Source organism: Hyla sarda, chromosome 2, assembly GCF_029499605.1.
Source record: "Hyla sarda isolate aHylSar1 chromosome 2, aHylSar1.hap1, whole genome shotgun sequence".
Lineage (NCBI taxonomy): Eukaryota > Metazoa > Chordata > Amphibia > Anura > Hylidae > Hyla > Hyla sarda.
The window spans coordinates 265,423,391-265,447,842 of record NC_079190.1 but is presented as its reverse complement, the minus strand read 5'-3'; the positions used below and the strand labels follow the sequence as shown (position 1 = coordinate 265,447,842).

At 42.7% G+C, this 24,452-nt stretch overlaps 1 protein-coding gene across 3 annotated transcripts in view; it reads left to right on the top strand.

Moving 5' to 3' along the window:
• The window catches only part of INPP5B (inositol polyphosphate-5-phosphatase B), a 130,351-nt gene that overhangs the window by 84,143 nt on the left and 21,756 nt on the right, over positions 1-24,452 (top strand). For all 3 annotated transcript variants that reach the window (XM_056557102.1, XM_056557103.1, XM_056557104.1), the window contains 12 exons: positions 167-334; positions 1,162-1,263; positions 1,640-1,754; positions 4,747-4,863; positions 6,500-6,687; positions 11,623-11,734; positions 13,000-13,109; positions 16,466-16,601; positions 20,062-20,172; positions 22,244-22,409; positions 23,398-23,633; positions 23,716-23,829. In XM_056557102.1, the coding sequence (XP_056413077.1) occupies positions 167-334; positions 1,162-1,263; positions 1,640-1,754; positions 4,747-4,863; positions 6,500-6,687; positions 11,623-11,734; positions 13,000-13,109; positions 16,466-16,601; positions 20,062-20,172; positions 22,244-22,409; positions 23,398-23,633; positions 23,716-23,829 (1,675 nt within the window). The remainder of the gene's footprint in view (positions 1-166; positions 335-1,161; positions 1,264-1,639; positions 1,755-4,746; positions 4,864-6,499; positions 6,688-11,622; positions 11,735-12,999; positions 13,110-16,465; positions 16,602-20,061; positions 20,173-22,243; positions 22,410-23,397; positions 23,634-23,715; positions 23,830-24,452) is intronic.

Here is a 24,452-nt window from a genome sequence, read left to right as displayed (position 1 = left end):
ACATGAAATAAACGTAAACAAGCAAAAATGGCAACCTGTCTGGGGGTAGTTTTTAAGGACATTTCTATTCCTAGTTTTACTAACTTTCATATATCTCCCTGTTTGAATTATACCAATTGCACCATGAGCCTGGTTTTATTCTATATTTTTTTTTAACAATTTTTAGGCTCCATAAAACTAAATCTGATATTACCCACATGGTCCGAACAGCAGATGTGATCTCTGCTAACAAAGTGGAAATGCTTCCCTTCCCCAGATTTGGTCTGCGGGATAACTTAATAAAGTCTGAACTCTTGAAGAAAGAACCAACCTATACATCCATTCAAGACTTTAGGTACTTTAACATGACAAGAAGTTCTGTAAAACAATATAAATAACCCTGATAATGGGTATTGATAAGACTGTGCTTATAGTGGTCTGTAGTTTGTAGAGACTATAGAAAAATGTATACAGGTGTAAGAGCTGTAAGTACCAACATTTTTATTGGGAATGACTATGGGGGAGATTTATCAAAACTTGCCCAGAGGAAAAGTTGCCCATAGCAACCAATCAGATCGCTTCTTTCATTTTTATCAAGGCCTCTGAAGAATGAAAGAAGTGATCTGATTGGTTGCTATGGGCAACTTTTCTTCTTGATAAATCTCCCCCTTAACAGAACAGAATATGAGGTATTGAAGAAGAACTCTAGTTTTGAAGAACTTAGATAGGGGATAAGTGTCTGGTCAGGGATGGGTTTGGGGCGGGGGGGGGGGGGGTTGGGGCAGTCCATCCGATGCGACCCCCTGCGGTCTCCTGAAGGGAGTGCCTCTATGGGAGAGCCGGGGATACACCAGCACTGTACTAGTGTATCTCAGGTTCTCCTGTAGAGATGTATTGAGGGGATGTGTTGACATCAGCTTCGTGCACAAGGAGAGCATGAGTGCTGGGCAGGAGATCGTGGGGGGTTCAACCGCTGCCCCTTTACCCTCCCTCCAAATCTCTTGCACAGCACCCTGTCTCTCCTAGTGCACACAACGGCATCAGACATTATCCCCTATTCTGGGTGTCCATGGTCAGAGAAAATGTACCAACACATTCTGCAAAGAAATTCTAAGATTTTATCCCAAATGATAGATACTTCTTGATGACATTTAACAACATTTTTAAAATGCTTATCCTCAGGTTTTTCATTGGAACTTACAATGTCAACGGACAGTCCCCAAAAGAGAGCTTACAACTGTGGCTTAATGTGGATCCTGAGCCACCTGATGTATATTGTATTGGGTATGTAACACAGGTCTACTTATATAGTTGATCTGTTTTAGAAGGGCTTGTACATTTTGGGGTACATTGAGGGAAGACATAAGGGGAGATTTATCAAAACCTGTGCAGAGGAGAATTTAATTGTAAAAAAGGCCCCTGAAAAATAAAAGGAGCAATTTGATTGGTTGCTATTAGTAACTGGTCAACTTTTCTTCTGCACTGGTTTTGATAAATCCCCAATAGTTTTCTGCATTTATGCTTTTAGTTCTGCTATGTTACTTGAGCTTGCGATCATAAGCGTGATTTCTTGACTGTACTTTCCCTTGTCTGTAATCTCTACATATTAGTCTGACTGTGATTGTTTTAGTATGAAAATGAAACTTCCTTTCCCTCCCAGATTTCAAGAGCTTGACTTAAGCAAGGAAGCATTTTTCTTCAATGACACACCTAAGGAAGAAGAATGGTTTAAAGCAGTCTCCGAAGGGTTACACCCAGGAGCCAAATATGCAAAGGTACTGGAAATATTATAAGGGTAAAGCATCAAAAAACAATGAAAGATCACTGTCCTGCATTTTGAGTACTCATTTATCCAAAATACATCGCTTGTGCCAAATTTAATGTTTTTAAAACATCACATTGCAAAGCCTGGGCTACAAAGCTGCAGCTGTAGCTCCATAGTTATAGTCACCTAGTATCCCTATAACAAATTAGTTTTAAGAAAGAGGCAGGGTTAGCTATAATCTACTACAGGTACAAGGTCTTCCCCACAAATATCCATATGTATGTTTATAAATAACTGGAAATACTTGGCTATATGATTAGATTTAAACTAGTTCTTCTGTTTTCCCCTTGTCCCATCAGCAGCACAATAAGGGGGGAAGTGTTCTTTCCCCTGTGAGGCTGCAGGACAATAGAAATTCTAATGAGATCAATTAATATAAGACCTCTCCCTCCAGGTGTATAGGTGTACAAGCCCTAAGGCCAGTGAGTCATAAAGTAACTAAATTAAGAAAGAGAAGCTTGTCCTGCTCATGTACATCAACAAGAACAAAGAAAAACACCATTCTAGTGCACACCCAATAATATGTGTAATGAAAAATGTTTGTCTAAGCAACAATCAACATACATGTACAAGACACTACAGTTAAAACACCTAAAATCTGCAGAAAGATCTGGCATGGAAATTCTGCTGTGTGAAAAGTGCAGTAAAATCCCATTGAAGTCAATGGGACTCTGCTGCTGCGCAGAAGAATTCTGCATGGAGATTCCGCCTTGTGAGCATTAAGAGTTTATGTATGCTATACATTAGTAGCACAGATTTCTGCACTCACTGATCTACCTTGAAATGGATGGTTTAGAAACAGTTTTGCCCTTGTTCCTTCATGTATAGAGGACCAAAAGGTTCTCAGACTGCCAAAAGACATCAAAAGACCTGATTATTAACAATGGAAAAACCTCCTTTTCTGGAAGTGTTAGGATCCTCTCCTCTATCCTGAAATGGGTCTTTTAGGACCTCTGAGGGGGATCTTTCTTGCCATCTGTAAAAGGGCCTTTGTGTCTGAGGAAGGGACTTGCCTCTATAAAGGAAGAGAGTTCCAGCCCAAAGAGCCTGCTAGGGGAAAACACAGTATTTAGAGGGGTTATCCCATCACCATGGTCTTAACCACAGCGCATGCCTGGTAACGATTAAAAGAGACATCTCTCTGGCATTCTGCCATAGTGTAGAGATCTGTATGCGACAGTCTATAGGGTCACAACGGTTAGACCCATCCTTCACCACATTGTTCCTCTTAGGTAGCCACACTAAATCCATATCTTCCTGGAAAAAGTGACCTCTCATAGTCAGGTGGCCTAGGGCGACAAGCTATTCTAATCAATAAAAGGTAAACTGACAGAAGTGTCACCCACACTAAACTATACAGGTAGATAGTACGGGTGACCCTGTTTCTAACATTTCTTACTGGAAGAAAATCAGTGCAGCCATTCAGGAGATATTCATCTTGTTGCTAATATGGTAATTTCTTCTTATGAACATCGGGAGTGGCTGCTGCTATATGTGCAGTTTTTTTTTCCTGCCCGCCCCCGTCAGGTAATAACTCCTTCCCTACATAAATATTCACCCCCCATCCTCAGCAGGTTTGTGAAGGGGGTCGGGTTATTGCCAGAGCAGGTGGGAGAAAGCATTGCACATGCAGCAGCAGCCTGTCTTGAGTGCTCTTAAAAGGTTAGTCCGGAGTAAAAAAAAAAAATATATAATAATTATACAGATTTGTAAATTATTTCTACTTTAAAATCTTAAGCATTCCAGTACTTATCAGCTGCTGTATACTACAGAGGAAGTTGTGTAGTTCTTTTCAATCTGACCACAGTGCTCTCTGGACAGTTCCTGACACGGACAGAGGTGTCAGCAATCAGTAAATCCATCCATATTAGGCTGGGTTCACAGCACGTTTTGTTAAATACGGCTCCCGTATACGGTTGGGAGGAGGGGGGGGCGGAGCTTAATTGCGGCGCCCGCACTCAGCCGTATTCGGGAACCTTATTTAATGTATGTCTATGAGCCGACCGGAGTGAACCGCAGCCTCCGGTCGGCTTCGTTTTCGGCCGTATGCGGTTTCCCGACCGCAGGCAAAAACGTGGTCGACCACGTTTTTGCCTGCGGTCGGGAAACTGCATACGGCCGAAAACGAAGCCGACCGGAGGCTGCGGTTCACTCCGGGTCGGCTCATAGACATACATTAAATACGGTTCCCGAATACGGCTGAGTGCGGGTGCCGCAATTAAGCTCCGCCCCCTCCTCCCAACCGTATACGGGAGCCGTATTTAACAAAACGTGGTGTGAACCCAGCCTTAGCCTCTGTTAGGACAGATCAGACTAGGAGGCCAGGGTCTGATGACACAATTAAGGAGACAGTGACCCCTGGTGGCCACAGAGAGAGCTAGTAATAATACCATTATTGAAGTAAAAAAAAAAAAAGAAACACAGGAGGGAACCTAACTGCGTTCTTACACTACTAAAATATTAAATAAAAAACTCCTGTCCCTGAGACCTATTTTAATAATAATATAAGTAAATATAAATAGAATAAATAAAATCGATTATCAAAACAGCTACCTAAAACCTGTTTTGAGAAATAAACATAACAGTCCCAGGGGATTTCATTCAAAGTTTCTTTGCCAAAGAATATTTTTTTTGCATTGCACGTTGTGTTGGAACAATACAAAATAGCTGCAAAGGCTAACAATGCCTTTTTTAGCACTGCTTTTTAAATTTGCAGTAAAGCCACCTTTACCGTGACACTTCCATATGTTTGTCTAAGCAGCTTGTTTTCCCTGTCCTTATTCATGTAAAGTGTGAAAAGCTTCTCTCTTAGAACTCTTCCTAGATCTGTCCTTTAGCATCTCTCTAATGCGTGGGGAAATTGAATTAATGACTCCAAGTGGATAGCCAGGAAATGTCCCTCACCAGTAGTGTTTACCCAATGCTCTGCATTGTTTCTGTAGATTAAGTTGATCCGACTTGTTGGGATAATGCTGCTGCTGTATGTTAAGAAGGATCTGGCAAGTTATGTCTCAGAAGTGGAAGCAGAGACTGTGGGCACAGGACTCATGGGAAGAATGGTAAGTTTAAAGTGAATAGAGAACTCCACAATAGTAGGCATGTATACAGCTGGGGTTTCCTTGTAGAATAGTTGTTTTATAAAGGGGTATTCCCATCTTAAACTGTTAACCCTTAGCACTAGGATAGGGGATAACCAGCCAACTGGTGGGGGTCCAATCGCTGACAACCCCACCGATCCTAAGAATTAGGTACTGGAATGAATAGACTGCACCCACTGCTTCATTTATTCTCTATGGAGCCACCAAACATATCAGTTCAGTTCTTAGCAATTTTCAGCAGCCCCATAAAGAATAAATGGAGTAATGGCTGTGCACTTCATTCATTCTAGGGACAATTATGTACTCTGGATCAATGGGGGCTCCAATGGTCGGACCCCCCCCCCCCCCCCCCCACTGATCAGTTTGTTATCCCCTGTCCTATGAAAAGGGGATAACAAGTTGAGATTGGAAGATCAGGTCAGTTACAGATGTCGGCCATTACCGGCAGGTCCCAGGCTCGCATGATGGCTGATGGCAGCCAACCATCTATGAAGTAAGCTAAACTCATACTCATCATTGCCTGTTAGAATGGGCAATGATTGATAAATCATTCCCAGAGTCTTTAAAGAAGAACTCTGGAATGACACACTGAACCATCCGTGAGTTGTAATAAATGTGTTCTCTGTCCAAAGTAATCTTCACTATATATTTTGTCATATCAGTTGTGTTGGCGTTGGGCATTAGGACCAGCAAACTGTCAGGAAAAGGACCTTTCACACTGGGAGGGGTTGTCTAAAGAGGTAGTCCACATTGAAGTTTCTTTTTTATAGTTACAGCAAAAATCTAAAGTCACAGTGTCTGAACAGTTGACAGGTTTGTTAGTTTGTAAGCCTTATTCTAGTACAACACTAAGGCTGCCTTCACACTATATAATTTCTATGTTTTAAAGACTTATTATAATGTTCCGTTAAGGAAACCCTTTAAACCGTCCGTTAAACGGCCGTTACAACATCTCATACAGCCGTTACAAAATCCTGGTTAAGTCTATGGGATTTTGTGATTAGCCGTTATGACCTGTTTATGCTGTTATGAATAATGGACGTTATTTTGTGACGTGACAAAAAATGGTACATGCACTAATTTTCTCCTGTCACAAAATAACGTCCGTTGTTCATAACGGACATTAACGGGTTATAACTGCTAATCACAAAATCCCATAGACATGACTGGGATTTTGTAACGGCCATTTATTGGCTGGTTTTAAGGATTTCCTTAAAGGAACATTATAACTAGAGATGAGCGAACTTACAGTAAATTCGATTCGTCACGAACTTCTCGTCTCGGCAGTTGATGACTTTTCCTGCATAAATTAGTTCAGCTTTCCGGTGCTCCGGTGGGCTGGAAAAGGTGGAAACAGTCCTAGGAGACTCTTTCCTAGGAATGTATCCACCTTTTCAAGCCCACCGGAGCACCTGAAGGCTGAACTAATTTACGCAGGAAAAGTCATCAACTGCCGTGCCGAGAAGTTTGTGACGAATCGAATTTACTGTAAGTTCGCTCATCTCTAATTATAACTGGTCTTTAAAACTGAGAAATTATATAGTGTGAAAGCAGCCTAAAATGTTTTAAATGGCTCATGCACTTTCACTCCTTGCAGGGTAACAAAGGAGGTGTGGCCATCCGTTTCCGATTCCATAACACTCATATTTGTGTTGTTAACTCTCATCTGGCCGCTCATGTTGAAGAATATGAGAGGAGAAACCAGGACTTCAGAGACATCTGCTCCAGAATGCAGTTCCCTCAGGTGGACCCAACACTTCCCCCTCTGACCATTCACAAGCATGAGTATGTGTTCCACTTGCCACTTAATTCCTTATGGGGGTTAGTTATTACAGCTCAGCAATTGTAACCAATCGTATTAGATCTTTGGGATCATTATTATAACAGAAAACCTGCCAGCTCTATCTGCTGCCATTAGCTACAGACACTGTTGGATAGCTGTTAGGCAGTTATTACAGCAAACTGTACCTCTCCTGCAGCTGTTGATGGTTTCCAAACGTTGCTTGCACTCCCCTTCCATCCCCTTCTCAATTGACATACAGAGCCCTGTTCATCAGTCAATGACAGAATGGGAGGAAAAGGTGAGCAAAGAGGCTTGTCTGACAGCTATCCAACAGTGTCTACAGCCCTTAGCAGCTATAAAATAGTACTTTTTTCTATCGGCTCCATTGGTGGACACAGACCGTGGGACACAGACCGTTGTTGTATGCTGCTGTCTCTAGGAGGTGTGACACTATGGTAATAAAAAAAGTCGGCTCCTCCCAGCAGGATATACCCGCCTCCAGGCCCTGAGCTAATCATCTTAAGCTTAGTGTCTGAAGGAGGTGGACATGGTCTGGAATTCTCCAGACCAGGTCTTCCGATTTTTTGTTTTCCTAGTATAGGGACGTGTTACTTTTTTATTCCTTTTTCTTTCCTGTTTTCAGGTGGGGACTCAGGGACTCCGGTTCCCTGTTTCCTCATTGCAAGTAAGTCCGGGTCCCCCTATTTCTCTGCTCGCCTCGCTCGCGCATAGCAGCCAGGCGTGATGCAGGTGACAAAAGCTGACTGAAGACTTCACTGAAGACTGCATTAGGTAAGTTCTTCTGACTGAGGTAAGTACTTCCCCCTTTTCTCCTTAGGTGCGGACTTGCAACCTCTGGAGACCCCCTGTTTTTGGCCCACCTTTTCAGGTTATGGGGCTGGCTTATACAGGGGCTGGACTTTTTTTCTGGGGGAGCAGTGGCATCTTAGGGGGCATGTAATCTATGTTTTACTTCACTGTGTGTGTGTGTGTGTGTGTGTGTGTGTGTGTGTGGTTCTTGCGGCTATGACCGCAGCGCCTTATATGCTGCTGACGCTTGTACGGGCCGGGCACTATGAGCGCCGGCTTACTTTCACTTTCTCCAGCAGTCTCTGCCGGCGTATAGGCCGCCCGCTCTATTCCCCCGAGCGCATATGCGGCTGACATGTGCGCTCAGGACAAGGAGCGGGCACCATTACAGCTTCTTCTCGGCCAGTCTATAGCTCCGACCACAGGGCTGTCGGAGATCTTCAGAGGCACGAAGTAGCCTCCAATCAGTGCCGTGGGCGCGATTTTCAGTTAGAAGGGGCCAATTAGTTAGTGCCTCTGCTTCAGGCACGCCCCTCTCTACTATTGGCTGGCCTGTTTCTTACACTCTAGCTGTACGGAGCCGAGTTCTTCTCCTCACTGCAGCTGCCAGGGGACACAGATTAGGGTTGAGAAAGTTCCTGTCTCTTTTCTCATTATGTCCATACCCAGAGCTGTTCCTCCTTCAAAACAGAAACCTGGAACGTCAGTGACTTATTTTGTCTGTAAGCACTGTAATACCAAGATGCCTGGCTCTACTTAGCCCACTTGCCCTGCCTGCTCCACTGCTCCCCCAGACCCCCTAGTACCCCCTGATGCCCTTTCGGTTTCCGGTGGATTCAGCCGCTCCACCAGCCTGGGTTTCTTCCCTGACCCAGTATATGGCTGACTTGACCCAAGTCTCCTGTTCGGTAGCTGAGGCCTCCCAGGAAGTGGTGTCCACCTTGAAGGGGTCTACCCTGCGCAGGGCCTCTGAGAGGGCCCGCTTCTCGTCTCCACATACTTCATGCTCTCACAAGCGTACTAGGGGTGCCTCGTCTGACTCTTCCATTGAGTCTTCAGATAGACGTTGGCGTTCCCCTCGTGGGTCCTGGCCCCCCCTGTCATCTGGGCACAAATGTCGCTCCTCCAGAGGACGTTCTCGGCGTCGCCGCTCTGCCACGCCAGAGCCGCGTACCCGATCAGGTTCGCCCCCCTCCAGGACTGCCTCCACTCATTCACATTCTCCTGGTGAACTGGCGGACGAGGTTTCCGAACCGGCATCTGACTCAGAGGACCGCTCGGATTCAGTTGAAACGGTGAACTCATTGGTGGCAGCCATAAGAGACACCTTTCACTTAGAGGACCCAGGATCTTCGGATGTCACTCCTGGAGTATCCTTTCATCGTGCTAAGCCAGCACCTCAAAGGTTCAGCTCTCATGCTGACTTTGACGCCATTCTGGAATCTGCATGGAAACATCCAGGCAAGAGGTTCCCGGGAATCAAGACGATTCAAGAACGTTATCCATTTGACAAGGACCTTGTCACTAAGGTTGTTTCCCCTTCCTCAGTGGATCCACCAATCTCCCGGATCTCTAAGGCGACTACACTGCCACTGGCAGATGCTGCTGCCTTCAAGGATTCCACGGACAAGAAGGTAGAATCCTAAGCGAAGTTTGCCTCTGAAGCAGCTGGCTCTTCTCTTCTTCCCATCTTCGCCTCGGCATGGGCATCCAAGGCCCTGTCGGAGTGGTGCCAAAAGCTCCATCAGGGTATCTTAGCGGGATCCCCCCAGAGTATCTGTCTGCTCTGGCTCTCCAATGCTCTAAAGCTGGGGACCTCCTGTGCGCGGCTTCCATGCAGTCAGCCCGTTGTTCTGCCTTTGCTGTGGGTCACCTAGCGGCTCTCCGCCGCTCTATGTGGCTTAAAGCTTGGAATGCGGATGCCGCTGGAGACTGAGTCCTGGGTCCGAAGGTCGTGGTACGCCGACGTATTCAGGCTCCTAGACGACGCTCCACTGCGCCTTCCGCTCCGTCCGGACCTGCTCTCTCAGGCTCCTCTTTGCCACCCCAATTTACAGTCGATGCATTTGACGGCATGGCGGTTGAGACCGTGGTTTTGAGGGCCCGCGGGTTCTCTTCCCAAGTCATTCACACCATGCTCAGGGCTCGTAAGCCCTCCTCCGCAAGAATTTACCACCGTACTTGGTGGTCTTATTTTCGTTGTTGTGAAGCTCAGGACTTATCCCCTGTAACCTTCTCGGTTCCCCGTCTTCTCTCCTTTTTGCAGTCGGGTTTGGAACTGGGGTTGTTTCTCAGTTCCCTTAAAGGTCAGGTTTCGGCCCTTGCTATTCTTTTCCAGCGGCCTCTGGCTTCTAATTCTCATGTCCGGTACTTCCTTCAAGGAGTGGCGCATGCTGTTCCTCCTTATCGGTCACCCTCTACTCCTTGGGACTTGAATCTGGTTCTGAGTGCCCTCCAGGGTGAACCCTTTGAGCTCCTTAGAGAGGTGTCTCTCCGCCTCCTTTCTTGGAAAGTGGCGTTTCTTGTTGCTATCACCTCCATCCTGAGGGTGTCTGAATTGGCAGCTCTCTCCTGCCGTTCTCCGTTTCTGGTGATCCACCAGGGCAAGGTTGTTTCCTGCTCTCCCAGGATTTGCAAGGCGGCTACCTGGTCGTCTTTGCACACTTTCTCGAGGTTCTACCGAGTTCATACCTTCGCATCGGCTGATGCTAGTCTGGGCCGTAAAGTGTTGCAGGCGGCAGTGGAACGGCCGTCTGCCTGACTGCTTATCTGCCCACCCAAGGGACGGCTTTGGTATGTCCCACGATTTTTGTTTACTTATTGTAAAATCTCTTTCTCGAAGGATCCATTGGGGGACACAGCTCCCGCCCTTTTTGGGTTTACTTTGGTTCTCTCTCCGAGGGCGAGTTCAGTTATGTTTTTTTTTTTCTGGTTCTCGGACAGTTTGTGTCTTCTTTGACCTGTCGGTCCTCTCCTATTGCTCTGGAACTAAAACTGATTAGCTCAGGGCCTGGAGGCGGGTATATCCTGCTGGGAGGAGCCGACTTTTATTATTACCATAGTGTCACACCTCCTAGAGATAGCAGCATACACCCACGGTCTGTGTCCCACGGTCTGTGTCCCCCAATGGATCCTTCGAGAAAGAGATTTTACGGTAAGTAAACAAAAATCTCCTTTTTTTTTTTTTTAATAAATAACTGCCTGAGGTAGAAAGACATTAATTGGGGAGGTTTATCAAAACCTGCCTGGAGGAAAAGTTGCCCAGTTGCCCATAGCAACCAATCAGATTGCCTCTTTCATTTTTAACAAGGCCTCTGAAAAATTTAAGAAGAGATCTGATTGGTTGCTATGGGCAACTGGACAATTTTTCCTCTGGACAGGTTTTGATAAATCTTCCTTGTTGCAGGTGAAGCTTTGTTGTCCATCTTGCCTTTCCTGCAACTGTTGGTACTAAACTGCTGACAGGAGAGCTAGTGCTTTAATTCATTGGAGCTATTTTCTAAAGGACAGGGAAAGCCTTATCTTTGACTTTACCTAAAGATTACCTGTCATGATATTTTTTTATTTTATAATCCTCCCAGTTCATGCACCCATCATGATAAACCACCCCCTGCCTTTATTTTTATTATTTGTTAATCTTCTACCTTGATATTGCTCTGTATTTTCTGCTCTGTCTCAATGAGATTCACAGACTGGGAAGGGGCATTATCCAGCAGGTGTGACATCATCTGAAGCCATACAGGGGAGAACTTCCTCCCTCACTCTGCTACACACAGCCAAGAGCAGTTCAGTGTGAGATGAGCTATGATTGGTTAATGCTGCACACCCCGTCAGCACTCCAAACTGCATCTCTTGATTTTGGACTTTTGCCAGGCCAGCAGGAGTCCAAAGTCTGTGCAAGAGATGGGGGAAATGTGTTCTGCACTAGTTGGGAGACACCTAGTGGCAGCTTTTTAAAATACAAATAAAACACAAAAATGCATTTTTTTTTAAACTAAGTACATTAGAAAGATTATTTCTAGTGCAATAGCAAAAATTTGTTATAATGACCCCATTTAAGGAATTGTGATTTGCCTATAGTTGTTGAAATTGCATTGCAAATATGACACCATATGTATGTTTTACAGTGTTGTTTTATGGCTTGGAGATCTAAACTACAGATTAAAGGAGGTTGATGTGGAGAGAGTTAAGACGCTAATTGAATTGAAGGACTTCAAAACACTTTACCAGTTTGATCAGGTATAAGTTTTAAGACAACTTCTCTAGTTTGTAAAATCTTTTTCCATTAGGATAACATATTAACATTCTAACTTCATTTACAACCTTTAAATGATTGGAAATGTTATTTGCTTTGTCAAAGAGATAAACAGAGAAAATTATTTAGGAACTTGTACTTGAATTGGGGGCTTTTATAGATAGACATCAGCATATTCATTATAAAAGATTTGCATAATGATAGTGTTTTTTTTTTTTTTTTTTTTTTTTTTTTACCCCTTCCCACTTCACACTGTAAGGTTATGTTGACACACCGTTTTTGAGGGTAATTATGAGATGAGCCTCAAAAATTGTTGCCATTTTTATAGACTAACGAATTTGTAATTCTTTTTTATTTATTTATTTATTTTAAACTTGTGTTTCCGACATTTTAGGCTACAGCAAAAGCTATGACCTTAGAAAGTCTGCTTTTAATTTTGACATTTTTTAGGACATTTATGTTCCATAATTCAGCCTTACTTTGTCAGCCAAAATGTCTTACAGCCTAAATGTCTTACTTTTGCGGCTGTAACAATTACAGACATATAATAAAGCATATGGAAGCAAAGAGCAGTTCACTCAATAGAATGCTGTTTTTAGGTTGTAAAATGGTAATTTTTGTGATGTTTTACAGCCCAAAAACACTGAGAACATAGCCTAATACATACTATACAATGTGAGAAGTAGATGGTTCCTACACTAAGCTGCAAAACCCTGGAACTGGAACTGACCATCCCATTCCCAGGTGTTAACCCCTCTAATGCCACAATACTGATCACAGCACCTTGGTGGTTCTACAGAGGGAAGAAGTTGTCTTTGTTATCAGAGGCCTCCACAGGCAAGCCATGTATTTGACCACCAGGCTTATAGGCTGCCTGTCAGTTAGCAGTGTGTTATTAAAGCGATCAAAGGATCATACAGTCATGTCCCCTAATGTGACAAAAAATTAAGTTTGCTGAAGCATTAGACAATAAAATTAAAGTTTCACATCTTATATATAATGTACAGTGATAGCAATAAAAAGGAATCCCAAAAAACATGACAGAAAGGCTGATGTGGTGTTTTTTTTAATTTTTTAATTTTAATTGTAAAAAACAAACAAAGCCATTATTTTGATGATAACCTTTATCCAACTGTTATAAAAAGTAGTTATGTCTGTGAGGACAAGTATTATTATTTTTTTTGTTTAAAGAGTTTAAGATTTAGGAAATACTGTGATATCTGAACATCTGATGTTTTATTTTATGTAGCTTAAACAGCAAATCGAGGAAAAGACAGTTTTTGATGGTTTTTCAGAGGGCGGAGTAGATTTTCAACCTACTTACAAGTATGACACTGGTTCTGATGAATGGGATACAAGGTAAGCAATAAAAAAAAAATCAACAAAGCATAAACAAATGACGGTTACCTTGTGATTGGTTTAAGAACTGCTGGAAAAGACACAAACTCAAGATAACATGGGTATTCCTTCCATAACCATTAATGGCATATACATAGGATATGTCATAAATAAATATGATATAAATAAGGTGGCGGTTACTCCTCTTGTACACCTGCATTGCTCTACTGGGATCCATGTGAGGCCTATGGTTGGGTGTCCTCTGACAATTGCTTAGTTTTGTATGAACTTTTGATATCTGTTGTGTTTGCGTTGACTTGCACTGTTAAAGGGGTATTCCAGGCAAAACCTTTTTTTTATATATATATATATATATATCAACTGGCTCTGGAAAGTTAAACAGATTTGTAAATTACTATAGCTAATAAATATTGGAAGGATTAAGATTTTTTAATAGAAGTAATTTACAAATCTGTTTAACTTTCCGGAGCCAGTTGATATATAAAAAAAAGTTTTGGCCTGGAATACCCCTTTAATATGTTGCAGGTTTCTTATATTGGTGAAACTGCAATGCACCAGGCATGGCTGTGACCAGTAAGGGGTTAACACATACATACTGCTAGGAACCCTGTCAAAGGAAGGGATGAGCTTGTTTTGGACCAGCCTCTCTAGAGGAAATGGCAGTTTGTGTTTAACCTCTCTTCTTAGAGAAGTTGAGTTAAGAGCTAGTCCCTCTACATGTTGAGGCAGCCTTTCTGCTGCAGGGTGTGAAAGTCAGTCTCTTCATGTGTGAGGAGAGGATTTGGCAGAGGACAGCTAGGGATAAGGTTACCTACTGGTAAGAAATTCTGTCCACAGCATTCTCCTTACTAGTCCTGATCTGTAAGTGGGCTTAATAGAAGTAAAGAGTGTTCAGTTTTGTTTTCCAACCTCTGATCTCTACTGTGATTCAGTTACCACTTGCTCTAAGGTGAAAGATAAGTGGCTGGCAACAAACAAGGCTAGAGGACCAGCTCTGGGTACCCTAGAAACATCAATACCTTGGGTTATCCTGCTACAGCCAAAAACCTGCCTGTTTCTTATTTAAGGACTGTCTATCCTGTGTGATTAATTGAACTACAGTAAAGAACTGTGGTTTGCTAGAGTTAGCTACAGTGTCTGGCTTCATCATTGCACATAACCACCAAGGGCACCCCAAAACACCACTAGCCAAGACACTTACACATGGTGTGACCAAGGGCAAAATCAATATCACCATTTTAAGTGCAACCCCTCTTTTCACGCTGTATAGGCTGACTCCACAGTCAAGAGTACCTGTGGAAGCCCTTAAGCCATAGTGACTGGTAAGACACAGACCATGACCAGTTTGAGGACTGCAGGCCTTATCCATCCCTTTGCCTGCCTTGGGCCAACTAAGCTCCCTTTGTGCTGGCTTGAAGTTAACTTACCCATGCTCATTTATTCAACCGAGTATATGCAGTGTCAAACATTTGTGCTATATAGATTGGTATGTGTAACTATGTTAGGAAGCACCATAGAGCTTTAGTGACTGAGATTGTGTCTCAGGGATTGAATATGCTCTTGATGGCATCAATTAAATAGAGATCCACTTCAAACAATTGCTAGAATAATTTTGTAAAATATTTTATAAACCGCTTCTGTAAATCATTTGAACAAGCAAAGAAATGTTATGAAATAATTTTTAAAGAGTGGACAGATTTTGAGCTTTACTAAGAGATCAGATAACAGCTGCCCATAAAAGGCTATGAAGTAAGCAGAAGCAGGAGATTCCTGTCTCTTATGCACATAAAAGCTGCAGCATGGAGGGCAATGTGGAGCAGTGTAGATGTGAATCCAGCACCACGGTGAGACCATAAAACAAATACTACAGCCTGTAGCATTTTTTTTATGTCTCTGTGCAGCAGTTTCCTCCTCCTACTTTACCCCTCCTCTCTCCATTGACTTTTATGGGCAACGGTAACCCATCTGCCAGGCCCCGGAGTATTGACGTTGCCTTGAAGATGTATTTCCTACCCTAGGCTTATGTTCGAGTCAATAACTTTTCCTGGGTTTTTAGGGTAAAATTAGGGGCTTCGGCTTATAATCGGGTCGGTTTATACTCGAGTATATACGGTATATAGGTATACATAAAAAAGTGTATTTGTTACTTATCACAACCAATTAGGCAGCTGCTATTGTTTTCAAAAATTCTCTGGAAAAAGGGAAATCCATAATCCTATGAAGAGAAATGCTTTGAGAGCATTAACAATTTAGGCATACATAACCTTTGATGTGGTTCCTTTCAAGAACTTTATAAAGTGCTGCAATCATTGGGACATTTGGACAGGTATAAATTGTTTGTAGCTAAATTCAGCTGAATTGTAAATCATTAAAGGGAGTTGTTTACCAGTCTTTTTAAAGGTACATTCCCATCACTAGTACATACCACAACTTCATGACAGATGTGATCTTTAGGATCCCTACTGATTCTAAGGGTGCGTTCACACTGAGTAAATAGAGAGTAATTCACGCCAAAAAACTTACGGGCGGAAAAAAGAATTGTATTTCCGCGCGAAATTTGTGTGCAAGAAAGAAGTGAAGGGTTTTTCAGCCATTTCCTCGCGAATTCCGCGCAAATTGCATGCGAAAACGATGTTGGTCGGAATTTTTTATACCAGGTTTTTTTGTGAAAATACGAATTTACTTTAAGATAATTTACAGATTTAAAGTAATCAGCAGTTTTGAGCAACCAAACCCCAGTAAAGTCATGTAGTAGTGAAATGAAACCTTGTGAAATGCTGCCAATATACTGAGATAAACGTTCTGCACCCTGCCACTCAACCGCCACAAGTGTCAAAGAGGCAGACTCTTCTTCCATGCACAGAGCTTTTTGCATTGACACTTGTGGTGGCCAAGGCATAGGATAGCATTTGTGCCCTACTTATGGAGACCTAATGTATCTTTCTGCTTTCCTCTCCATGACTATATTAATTTCCTTAAAAAAATATAAAATAATAATAATAATAAGCTAAAGAAGCAAGTAATTGCACCATGTAAACCCCTAATAGGCTAAAATGAAATGTATAAGTCTGAAACACAGCTAGCTATGTTGGTGTATTTAACTGGTCAACAGAGTTAGAGTCAGGGGCCAAGCTCAGGATTTCTGTATACAGTCTGGGTCACTTACAAATGCAATTAGGTGTTTTTTTCCGACTGATAACTAACTGTATTCCTTCTTTTATTTAATGTAGTTTAGCAGTTAAAATAAAAAAAATGTATGCTGTTTTGTTAGTAGCTCTACAATTTATACAAATACTGATACCCAAAAAATTTTTTTTACCAAAAACTATACCAATATGTTTTTTTTTTCTCTGTAGTGAAAAATGTCGTGCACCTGCCTGGTGTGACCGCATTCTCTGGAAAGGCAAACATGTAACTCAGCTAGATTATCGAAGTGTTATGTCTCTAAAAACAAGTGATCATAAACCAGTCAGTTCTGTTTTTAACATTGGGGTAAGTCATTCTTTTGTCTACAGTGTATCAGATCCCATTCACTTTTATCACATTAAATTGCCAAAATACTCATTTATTTAACCCCTTAACGACCACGGACGTAAATGTACATCCTGGTGTGGCGGTACTTGGCGCACCAGGACGTACATTTACATCCTGTTTATGACCGCGAGCATCGGAGCGTTGTTCGCGTCATACACGGCAGGGACCTGCTGCTAGCAGCAGCAGGGGACGCGGCGGTAATGGCCGACATCCGCGATCGCGTGGATGTCCGCCATTAACCCCTCAGATGCCGTGGTAAGTACAGATCACGGCATCTGCGGCAATGCGCATGTTAAAATAGATGATTGGATCGCCCGCAGTGCTGCCGCAGGTATCCGATCATCTGTAATGGCGAATGAAGGTCCCCTCCCTTGCCTCTGTCCGTCTCCCGCAGTCTCCTGCTCTGGTCTAAGATCAAGCAGATCAGAGCAGAAGATCCGATAATACTGAGCAGTGATGTGTCCTATACATAGCACTGGACAGTATTAGCAATCAAATGATTGCTATAGATAGTCCCCTATGGGGACATAAAAAGTGTAATAAAAAAAAATTATAATAATGAAAAATTCAAAGTAAAAAAAAAGTGTAAAATCCCCTCCCCCAATAAAATGAAAATTGTCAGTTTTTCCCATTTTACCCCCAAAAAGCGTACATTTTTTTTTTTGTAAACATATTTGGTATTGCTGTGTGCGTAAATGTCCAAACTATCAAAATATAATGTTAATGATCCTGTACGGTGAATGGCGTAAACGTAATTTTATTTTTTTTTTAAAGTCCAAAAATGCTGCTTTTTAGTAACATTTTATTCCAAAAAATGATCTAAAGGTTTTAAATATGGTATCGATAAAAAGTACAGATGATGGCGCAAAAAATGAGCCTTCATACCGCCCTATATACGGAAAAATAAAAAAGTTATAGGTGATCAAAATAGGGCGATTTTAGATTACTGATTTTGTATAAAAAGTTTTAGATTTTTTTTTTTATTTTTTTTTTAAAGCGGTACAAAAATATAAAAGTACCGTATATACTCGAGTATAAGCCGACCCGAGTATAAGCCGAGACCCCTAATTTCAACCCAAAATCCCAGGAAAAGTTATTGACTCGAGTATAAGCCTAGGGTGGGAAATACCTCATCCCCCCCTGTCATCATCCAGACCCGTCATTAACATCCTCATCATCCCCTTGTCATCATCCCACACATCCCCCCTTCATCATCCCCTTGTCATCATCCCACACATCCCCTTGTCATCATCCCACACATCCCCCCTTCATCATCCCCTTGTCATCATCCCACACATCCCCCCTTCATCATCCCCTTGTCATCATCCCACACATCCCCCCTTCATCATCCCCTTGTCATCATCCCACACATCCCCTTATCCCACACTTCCCCCCTTCATCATCCCACACATCCCCTTATCATCCCACACATCCCCCCTTCATCATCCCCTTGTCATCATCCCACACATCCCCCCCTTCATCATCCCCTTGTAATCATCCCACACCCCCCCCCCCCCCTTCATCATCCCCACCCCCCTTCATCATCCCCACACCCCCCCCCCCTTCATCATCCTCTTCTCATCATTCGCCCTCAGTGGTCTTCAACCTGCGGACCTCCAGAGGTTTCAAAACTACAACTCCCAGCAAGCCCGGGCAGCCATCGGCTGTCCGGGCTTGCTGGGAGTTGTAGTTTTGAAACCTCCGGAGGTCCGCAGGTTGAAGACCACTGCGGCCTTCAACATGCGGACCTCCAGAGGTTTCAAAACTACAACTCCCAGCAAGCCCGGGAAGCCATCGGCTGTCCGGGCTTGCTGGGAGTTGTAGTTTTGAAACCTCCGGAGGTCCGCAGGTTGAAGACCACTGCGGCCTTCAACATCATCCAGCCCCCTCTCACCCCCTTTAGTTCTGAGTACTCACCTCCGCTCGGCGCTGGTCCGGTCCTGCAGGGCTGTCCGGAGAGGAGGTGGTCCGGTGAGGAGGTGGTCCGGGCTGCTATCTTCACCGGGGGCGCCTCTTCTCCGCGCTTCCAGCCCGGAATAGAGGCGTTGCCTTGACAATGACGCATAAGTACGTTGGCAATGAACGCACCTCTGCGTCGTTGTCACGGCAACGTGACTATTCTGAGGCCGGGCCCGAAGCGCTTAGAAGAGGCCTCCCCGGTGAAGATAGCAGCCCGGAACCACTATGCCACCGGACCACCTCCTCTCCGGACAGCCCTGCAGGACCGGACCAGCGCCGAGCGGAGGTGAGTACTCAGAACTAAAGGGGGTGAGAGGGGCCTGGATGATGTTGAAGGCCGCAGTGGTCTTCAACCTGCGGACCTCCGGAGGTTTCAAAACTACAACTCCCAGCAAGCCCGGACAGCCGATGGCTGCCCGGGCTTGCTGGGAGATGTAGTTTTGAAACCTCTGGAAGTCCGCAGGTTGAAGACCACTGCGGGTGGGGGAGTTCACTCGAGTATAAGCCGAGGGGGGTGTTTTCAGCACGAAAAATCGTGCTGAAAAACTCGGCTTATACTCGAGTATATACGGTATCTAGCCATGGTTATCATTCTAATCGTATTGACCCACAGAATAAAGAACACTTAAAGTGTACAGTGTGAAAACAAAACCCTCCAAAATGTGCAAAATTGTGGTTTTCATTTAAGTTTCCTTCCTAAAAAAATTATTTTTGGGGTTCGCCGTACATTTTATGGTAAAATGAAAGGTTGCCGGGATACTTTTACTTTCACTTTTAGACGCGGCGATCAACTTTGATCACCGCATCTAAAGAGTTAATGCTGGACATCTGCTGGAATGGTAATGTCCGCAATTAGCCATGGGTCCTGGTTGCTGATAGCAGCCGGGACCATGCGGGTATGATGCGAACTCGGCTCCTGAGCTCGCTTCATAACCCTCCTGTGCTGCAGCGCCGTATAAACCCGGCGTTCTGTGGCAAGGGGTTAAAGGAAGGACTCCTCTATCCTAAATTCCCTTCTGGCTTTAGCTAAAAAAAAAAAAAAAAAAAAACTGTCACTACCCCCATAGTGTAATAGAACACAAAATGCTGATGGGGATAGCAAAGTGAGGCTACAAATTTTTTTTGTACTAAATGGAAGAGATTTATGATGCATGTGAAAAGTAGAAGAGATTTTGATTGCAGCAACAAAGTTAATTGCAGCTCAGGTTGGATTGCTTTGGGTAGCACCTCTCTACATGTCTAGTTTGCTGTTACGTTACATAGTTCAGATGAGAAGACAAAACGAGTCAATCAAGTTAAAACTATAATCCTAGTGTGTAGATCCAGATGAAGGCAAAATACCCTTATGCGGTAGATGGCAGTTGCCCCATACGTAATACCCTGTAAGTGTCTTTTTGGGTTTATTTTTCTTTTGATATTTAGACGAACATCATGTATTCATTACCTATTTTCTGTGCAGGTAAAAGTGGTTAATGAAGAGCTATATAGAAAAACATTTGAAGAAATTGTCCGTTCTTTGGACAAGATGGAAAATGACTGTATTCCTTCAGCTACTCTAACTCAGCGAGAGGTATAGCTATTAGTAACATTATGCTTTGATTTGTTAAATTGCGTCCCTCTCAAAAGGGTCTTATTTAGTTTTTTCTTATATGTCTTGATTTTCTGCACTAAGAAATCAATAACGCATTACAGAACAATAAGTGTAAAGGAAGATTCAAAAATCCAATTAATATGTGGAAAAATAATTGGGTGACACTAAGGATAGAGAGCACATTTTGAAATATGCTGCATATCTATTATGTTGTGTAATTGCAGTGCAGGGCCATGTTCACACAGCAGAATTCCAAGAGGAATCTGGTGAAATTCACAGCAAAGTTTAATTGCAAAGAAATGACTTTGTCTTGAGCGTTAAAGGGGTACTCCGCTGCTCAGCGTTTGGAACAAACTGTCCCGAACGCTGGGGCCGGCACCGGGAGCTCATGACGTCATAGCTCCGCCCCTTCATGACGTCACAACCCGCCCCTTCACTGCAGGTCTATGGGAGAGGGCGTGACGGCTGCCACGCCCCCTCCCATAGACTTGCATTGAGGGGGCGGGGCGTGACGTCATGAGAGGCGGTGCAGGCTATGACGTCACAAGCTCCCGGCTCCAGCGTTCGGAACTGTTTGTTCGAAATGCTGAGCAGCGGAGTACCCCTTTAAGAGATTGGGTAGAGCTCTGTATGGGTTAATGTAAACTTTTTTGACTGAATAACTTTTTCAGGAAGCTTGTAAAATGCTGTAAAAAGTGTTAGTACTTAGACAAAATTAGTGATTAGGCAAAGTGAAGATTGCATAATGCACTGGCCTGACATCTTCATAGGCTTTACAGAGTGTAGTCAGTAGAAGAGACAGCATGAATGGCACATATAATAATACATATGCATCCACGTCTACTAAAGTCAATAGAAGTTTTTCTAACCATGAGGTGTTTGTTTAGTGATTAAATACAGAAAACCAGCAAACTGAGGCTACAAATGGTTATCGCCAAGTTTAAAAGGGCTTTTTGTTTTTTCACAACATGATGCAACCCTTCGATTTTTGATACATACATTTTGTTTTTTATACTTTGCTGAAACTTGCACTAAGAAACTTTAAATGAGTGTTAAGTAGATACGGTCATAAAAAAAAATGTTTGTCACGTCACATAGACATGTCAAAAGTTTTAATCAGTCGATAGATCTCTAGATATAGCCGGGAGAAGCGCGACTGTGCACTACTCTCCATGGCTCGCCACTTGACCCAACTTATTGCTGGAGATGGGGTGAAGCACTTCACCTGACATGTTTGGTGTGTGTGTGTTTTATATATATGACAACAGTTTAGGGCTAATTCACATCGCCATTAGAAAACACATCCATATTGTGTCCAGAAACGGGAGAGATTTATCTAAACCTGTGCAGAGAAAAAGACCAGTTACCCATAGCAACCGATTAGGTGACCTCTTTTATTTTTTAGAAAACTCTTTAAAGGGTACCCTGGCGCTAAGACAGCTATCACGCCCCCTCCCATAGGCTTGTATTGAGGGGGCGGAGCGTGACATCACACGGGGCGGGGCCGTGACGTCACAATGCTCTGGCCCCTGTGATCGCCAGTAATCAGACCCAGAGCGAACGTGCTCCAGTGACTGTTTGTAACTGGGTGCTGCGTGCAAGATCACGGGGGTCCCCAGCAGTGGGACCCCCGCGATTAGACATCCTATCCCCTATCCTTTGGATAGGGGATAAGATGTCTTCGCACCGGAGTACCCCTTTAAAAATGAAAGAATCAATCTGATTGGTTGCTTTGGACAACAAGTAAACTGTTCCTCTATAGAGGGTTTGATAAATCTCTCCCTATGTGTATATTTTCATCTGTATGGAGTTTCATTACCATGTTTGTATTACAGCCATTTGTCCATATTCGATCTGTGTTAGCTTCTTATTTGAAAAAAATACTATCCAAACAACAACACACTAAATATGCATTTAATATAAATCCAACATCAATGTAAATGTAACCATTTTTTATATTCATGTCAGTGTTCAGGTAAAAAATAGTCATTGTAATTGGACTTTACCAATAAAGGACGCTTAAAACGCTGATGTCTTGTCTATTCCACAGTTTCACTTCAAGGATGTGAAGTACATGCAGCTACAAGTCCAAACATTCACCATTCATAATGATGGGCAGGTAGCTTGTCAGTATGAATTTATAAGTAAGCTGGATGAACCGTCATATAGCAAACAATGGCTCCGAGCTAATCCAAGTAAAGGATTTCTTACACCAGGTATATGCATGTTCTGTTTCTTTATGACACTCCCATTGCTCAATGTATTTCCATATTAGATATTCTTATATTTTCTAGTAATTATGGTTTTATATGCTGATCAGCCATAATATTAAATCCACTAGCAGGTACAGTAAATAACACTGACTTGTGACAAGGGCATCTGTAAATTGGTAGAATATAACAGTCCGTTCTTAAAGTTTATATAGTAGAAGCAGGAAAAATAGGCTTAACCCCTTAAGGACAATGGATGTAAATGTACTTCCTGATGCATTGGTACTTAACACACCAGGATGTACACTTACGTCCTGTATATGATGCACTGCAGGTCCCGGCAGCGATCGCGGTAATGCAGGCAATAACTGCCGCGGGGATCTGATCATCCCCTTACCTGCTCCGGCCGTCATCCCAGGGTCTTCTTCTCTGGTCTGACATCGAGCAGACCAGAGAAGAAGTTTGCCAATAATACTGATCAGTGCTATGCCTATGCATAGCACTGTTCAATATATGCAATCTAATGATTGCTATAAATTGTCCCCTGTGGGTGCTGGCAGCCAAGGGAGCATTGAGAAAGATATATTCTAAAAAGAGGTTGTGAATATATATATATATATATATATATATATATATATATATATATATATACCCAAGTCAAGTTTGTTTGAAAACTGTTATGAATGTAATTTTGCTACTTTGTCATTAAGTCAAAGTTTTTGATTTTTAATATGCAGTTCCTGCATTTAGTGACATTATTATTACTGTGTATTTAAGACTATAATCTGTTGTACATCTAGGTATATAGCTTGCTTATAGTAAACGAAGAAAACTGAAATGAATCTAGCTTATGCACGCATTAGCAATAAAAAAATAAGGAAAAAAAAAAGCAATAAAAAAAAGAGGAAATTCCTTTTTATTTTTTGCTTAGTGCCCTAATAATGTACATAATAGTGTCCTATATTTTACATCAAGCTTTTGCTCTTTCTCCTAGGATCAGAGACACAAATAGAACTGGAGTTGTTTGTCAATAACCAAACTGCTGCACAACTTAACTGTGGTGAGGAAAAATTGGAAGACATTTTAATTCTGCACCTGGACAGAGGAAAAGACTTCTTCTTGTCTGTGAGTGGAGACTATCTGCACAGCTCCTTTGGATCCTCCATCCAGATGTTATGCTATATGAGAGAGCCCATCAGAGACATGTCTCCTGAAACTATCAGAGAACTGGTAAGATCATCACGCCATTACATTCTACATGCTGTCATTCTACATGTATTTTTATTTGTATTTATTTTTTCCCCCACTATAGACACGTATGCCTCTTCAAATGAAGGATGATTTTGTTGGTGCAGAAAAACCTTTGGATGTACCTAAAGAGCTTTTCATGATGGTTGATCACTTACACCGGAATGCATCCCAGCAGGTCAAATCTCTCTCCTTTTTTTAAAGTAAAAAAAAATCTTTCAGCTCTAGATCATGCTCAGAGCTTGTGTCAATGGGGGGACATTTATCAATAGATGTATATAATTTTTTGGTGTATTTTAGGGGCAAAATTTTGTGCTGTTGCTGTTTTTGCATCTATTTTGTGCGTTCTGTTTGTTGAAGCATTTTTCAAAGCAGTGTATTGTTTGGGGCACAGTGTAGAATGTTATGCAGTGGGCACGAAGTTATCATGTGCTACTTTTTTTGGGGCAAAGCTACACTACTTAATAAGGCACTTACAGAAGTGTCAGATGCCAACGCACAAAGCTTAAACCAATCAGCTTATTGGTTTCTATAATTGCGCAAAATTTATTAAGTCCTGTGCCCCTTTTAGGTATATTTTTAGCAACTGTGCAAACAATACACCAAGCAAACGGGGGTAAAATCTTTACTCTTTTATCTTTGATAAATGTGCACCAATGAGACTGTGCTAGGCCGCAGGATGCATGCCTCCTTCCTCTCCCCACCTCTCCCTGTCTTGTCTGATTGACATGCACAGCTTAGTGCTGGAAGAGGAGCCCTGTATGGCAATCAGTTAAGGCAGGGAGAGGTGAGGCATAGAGG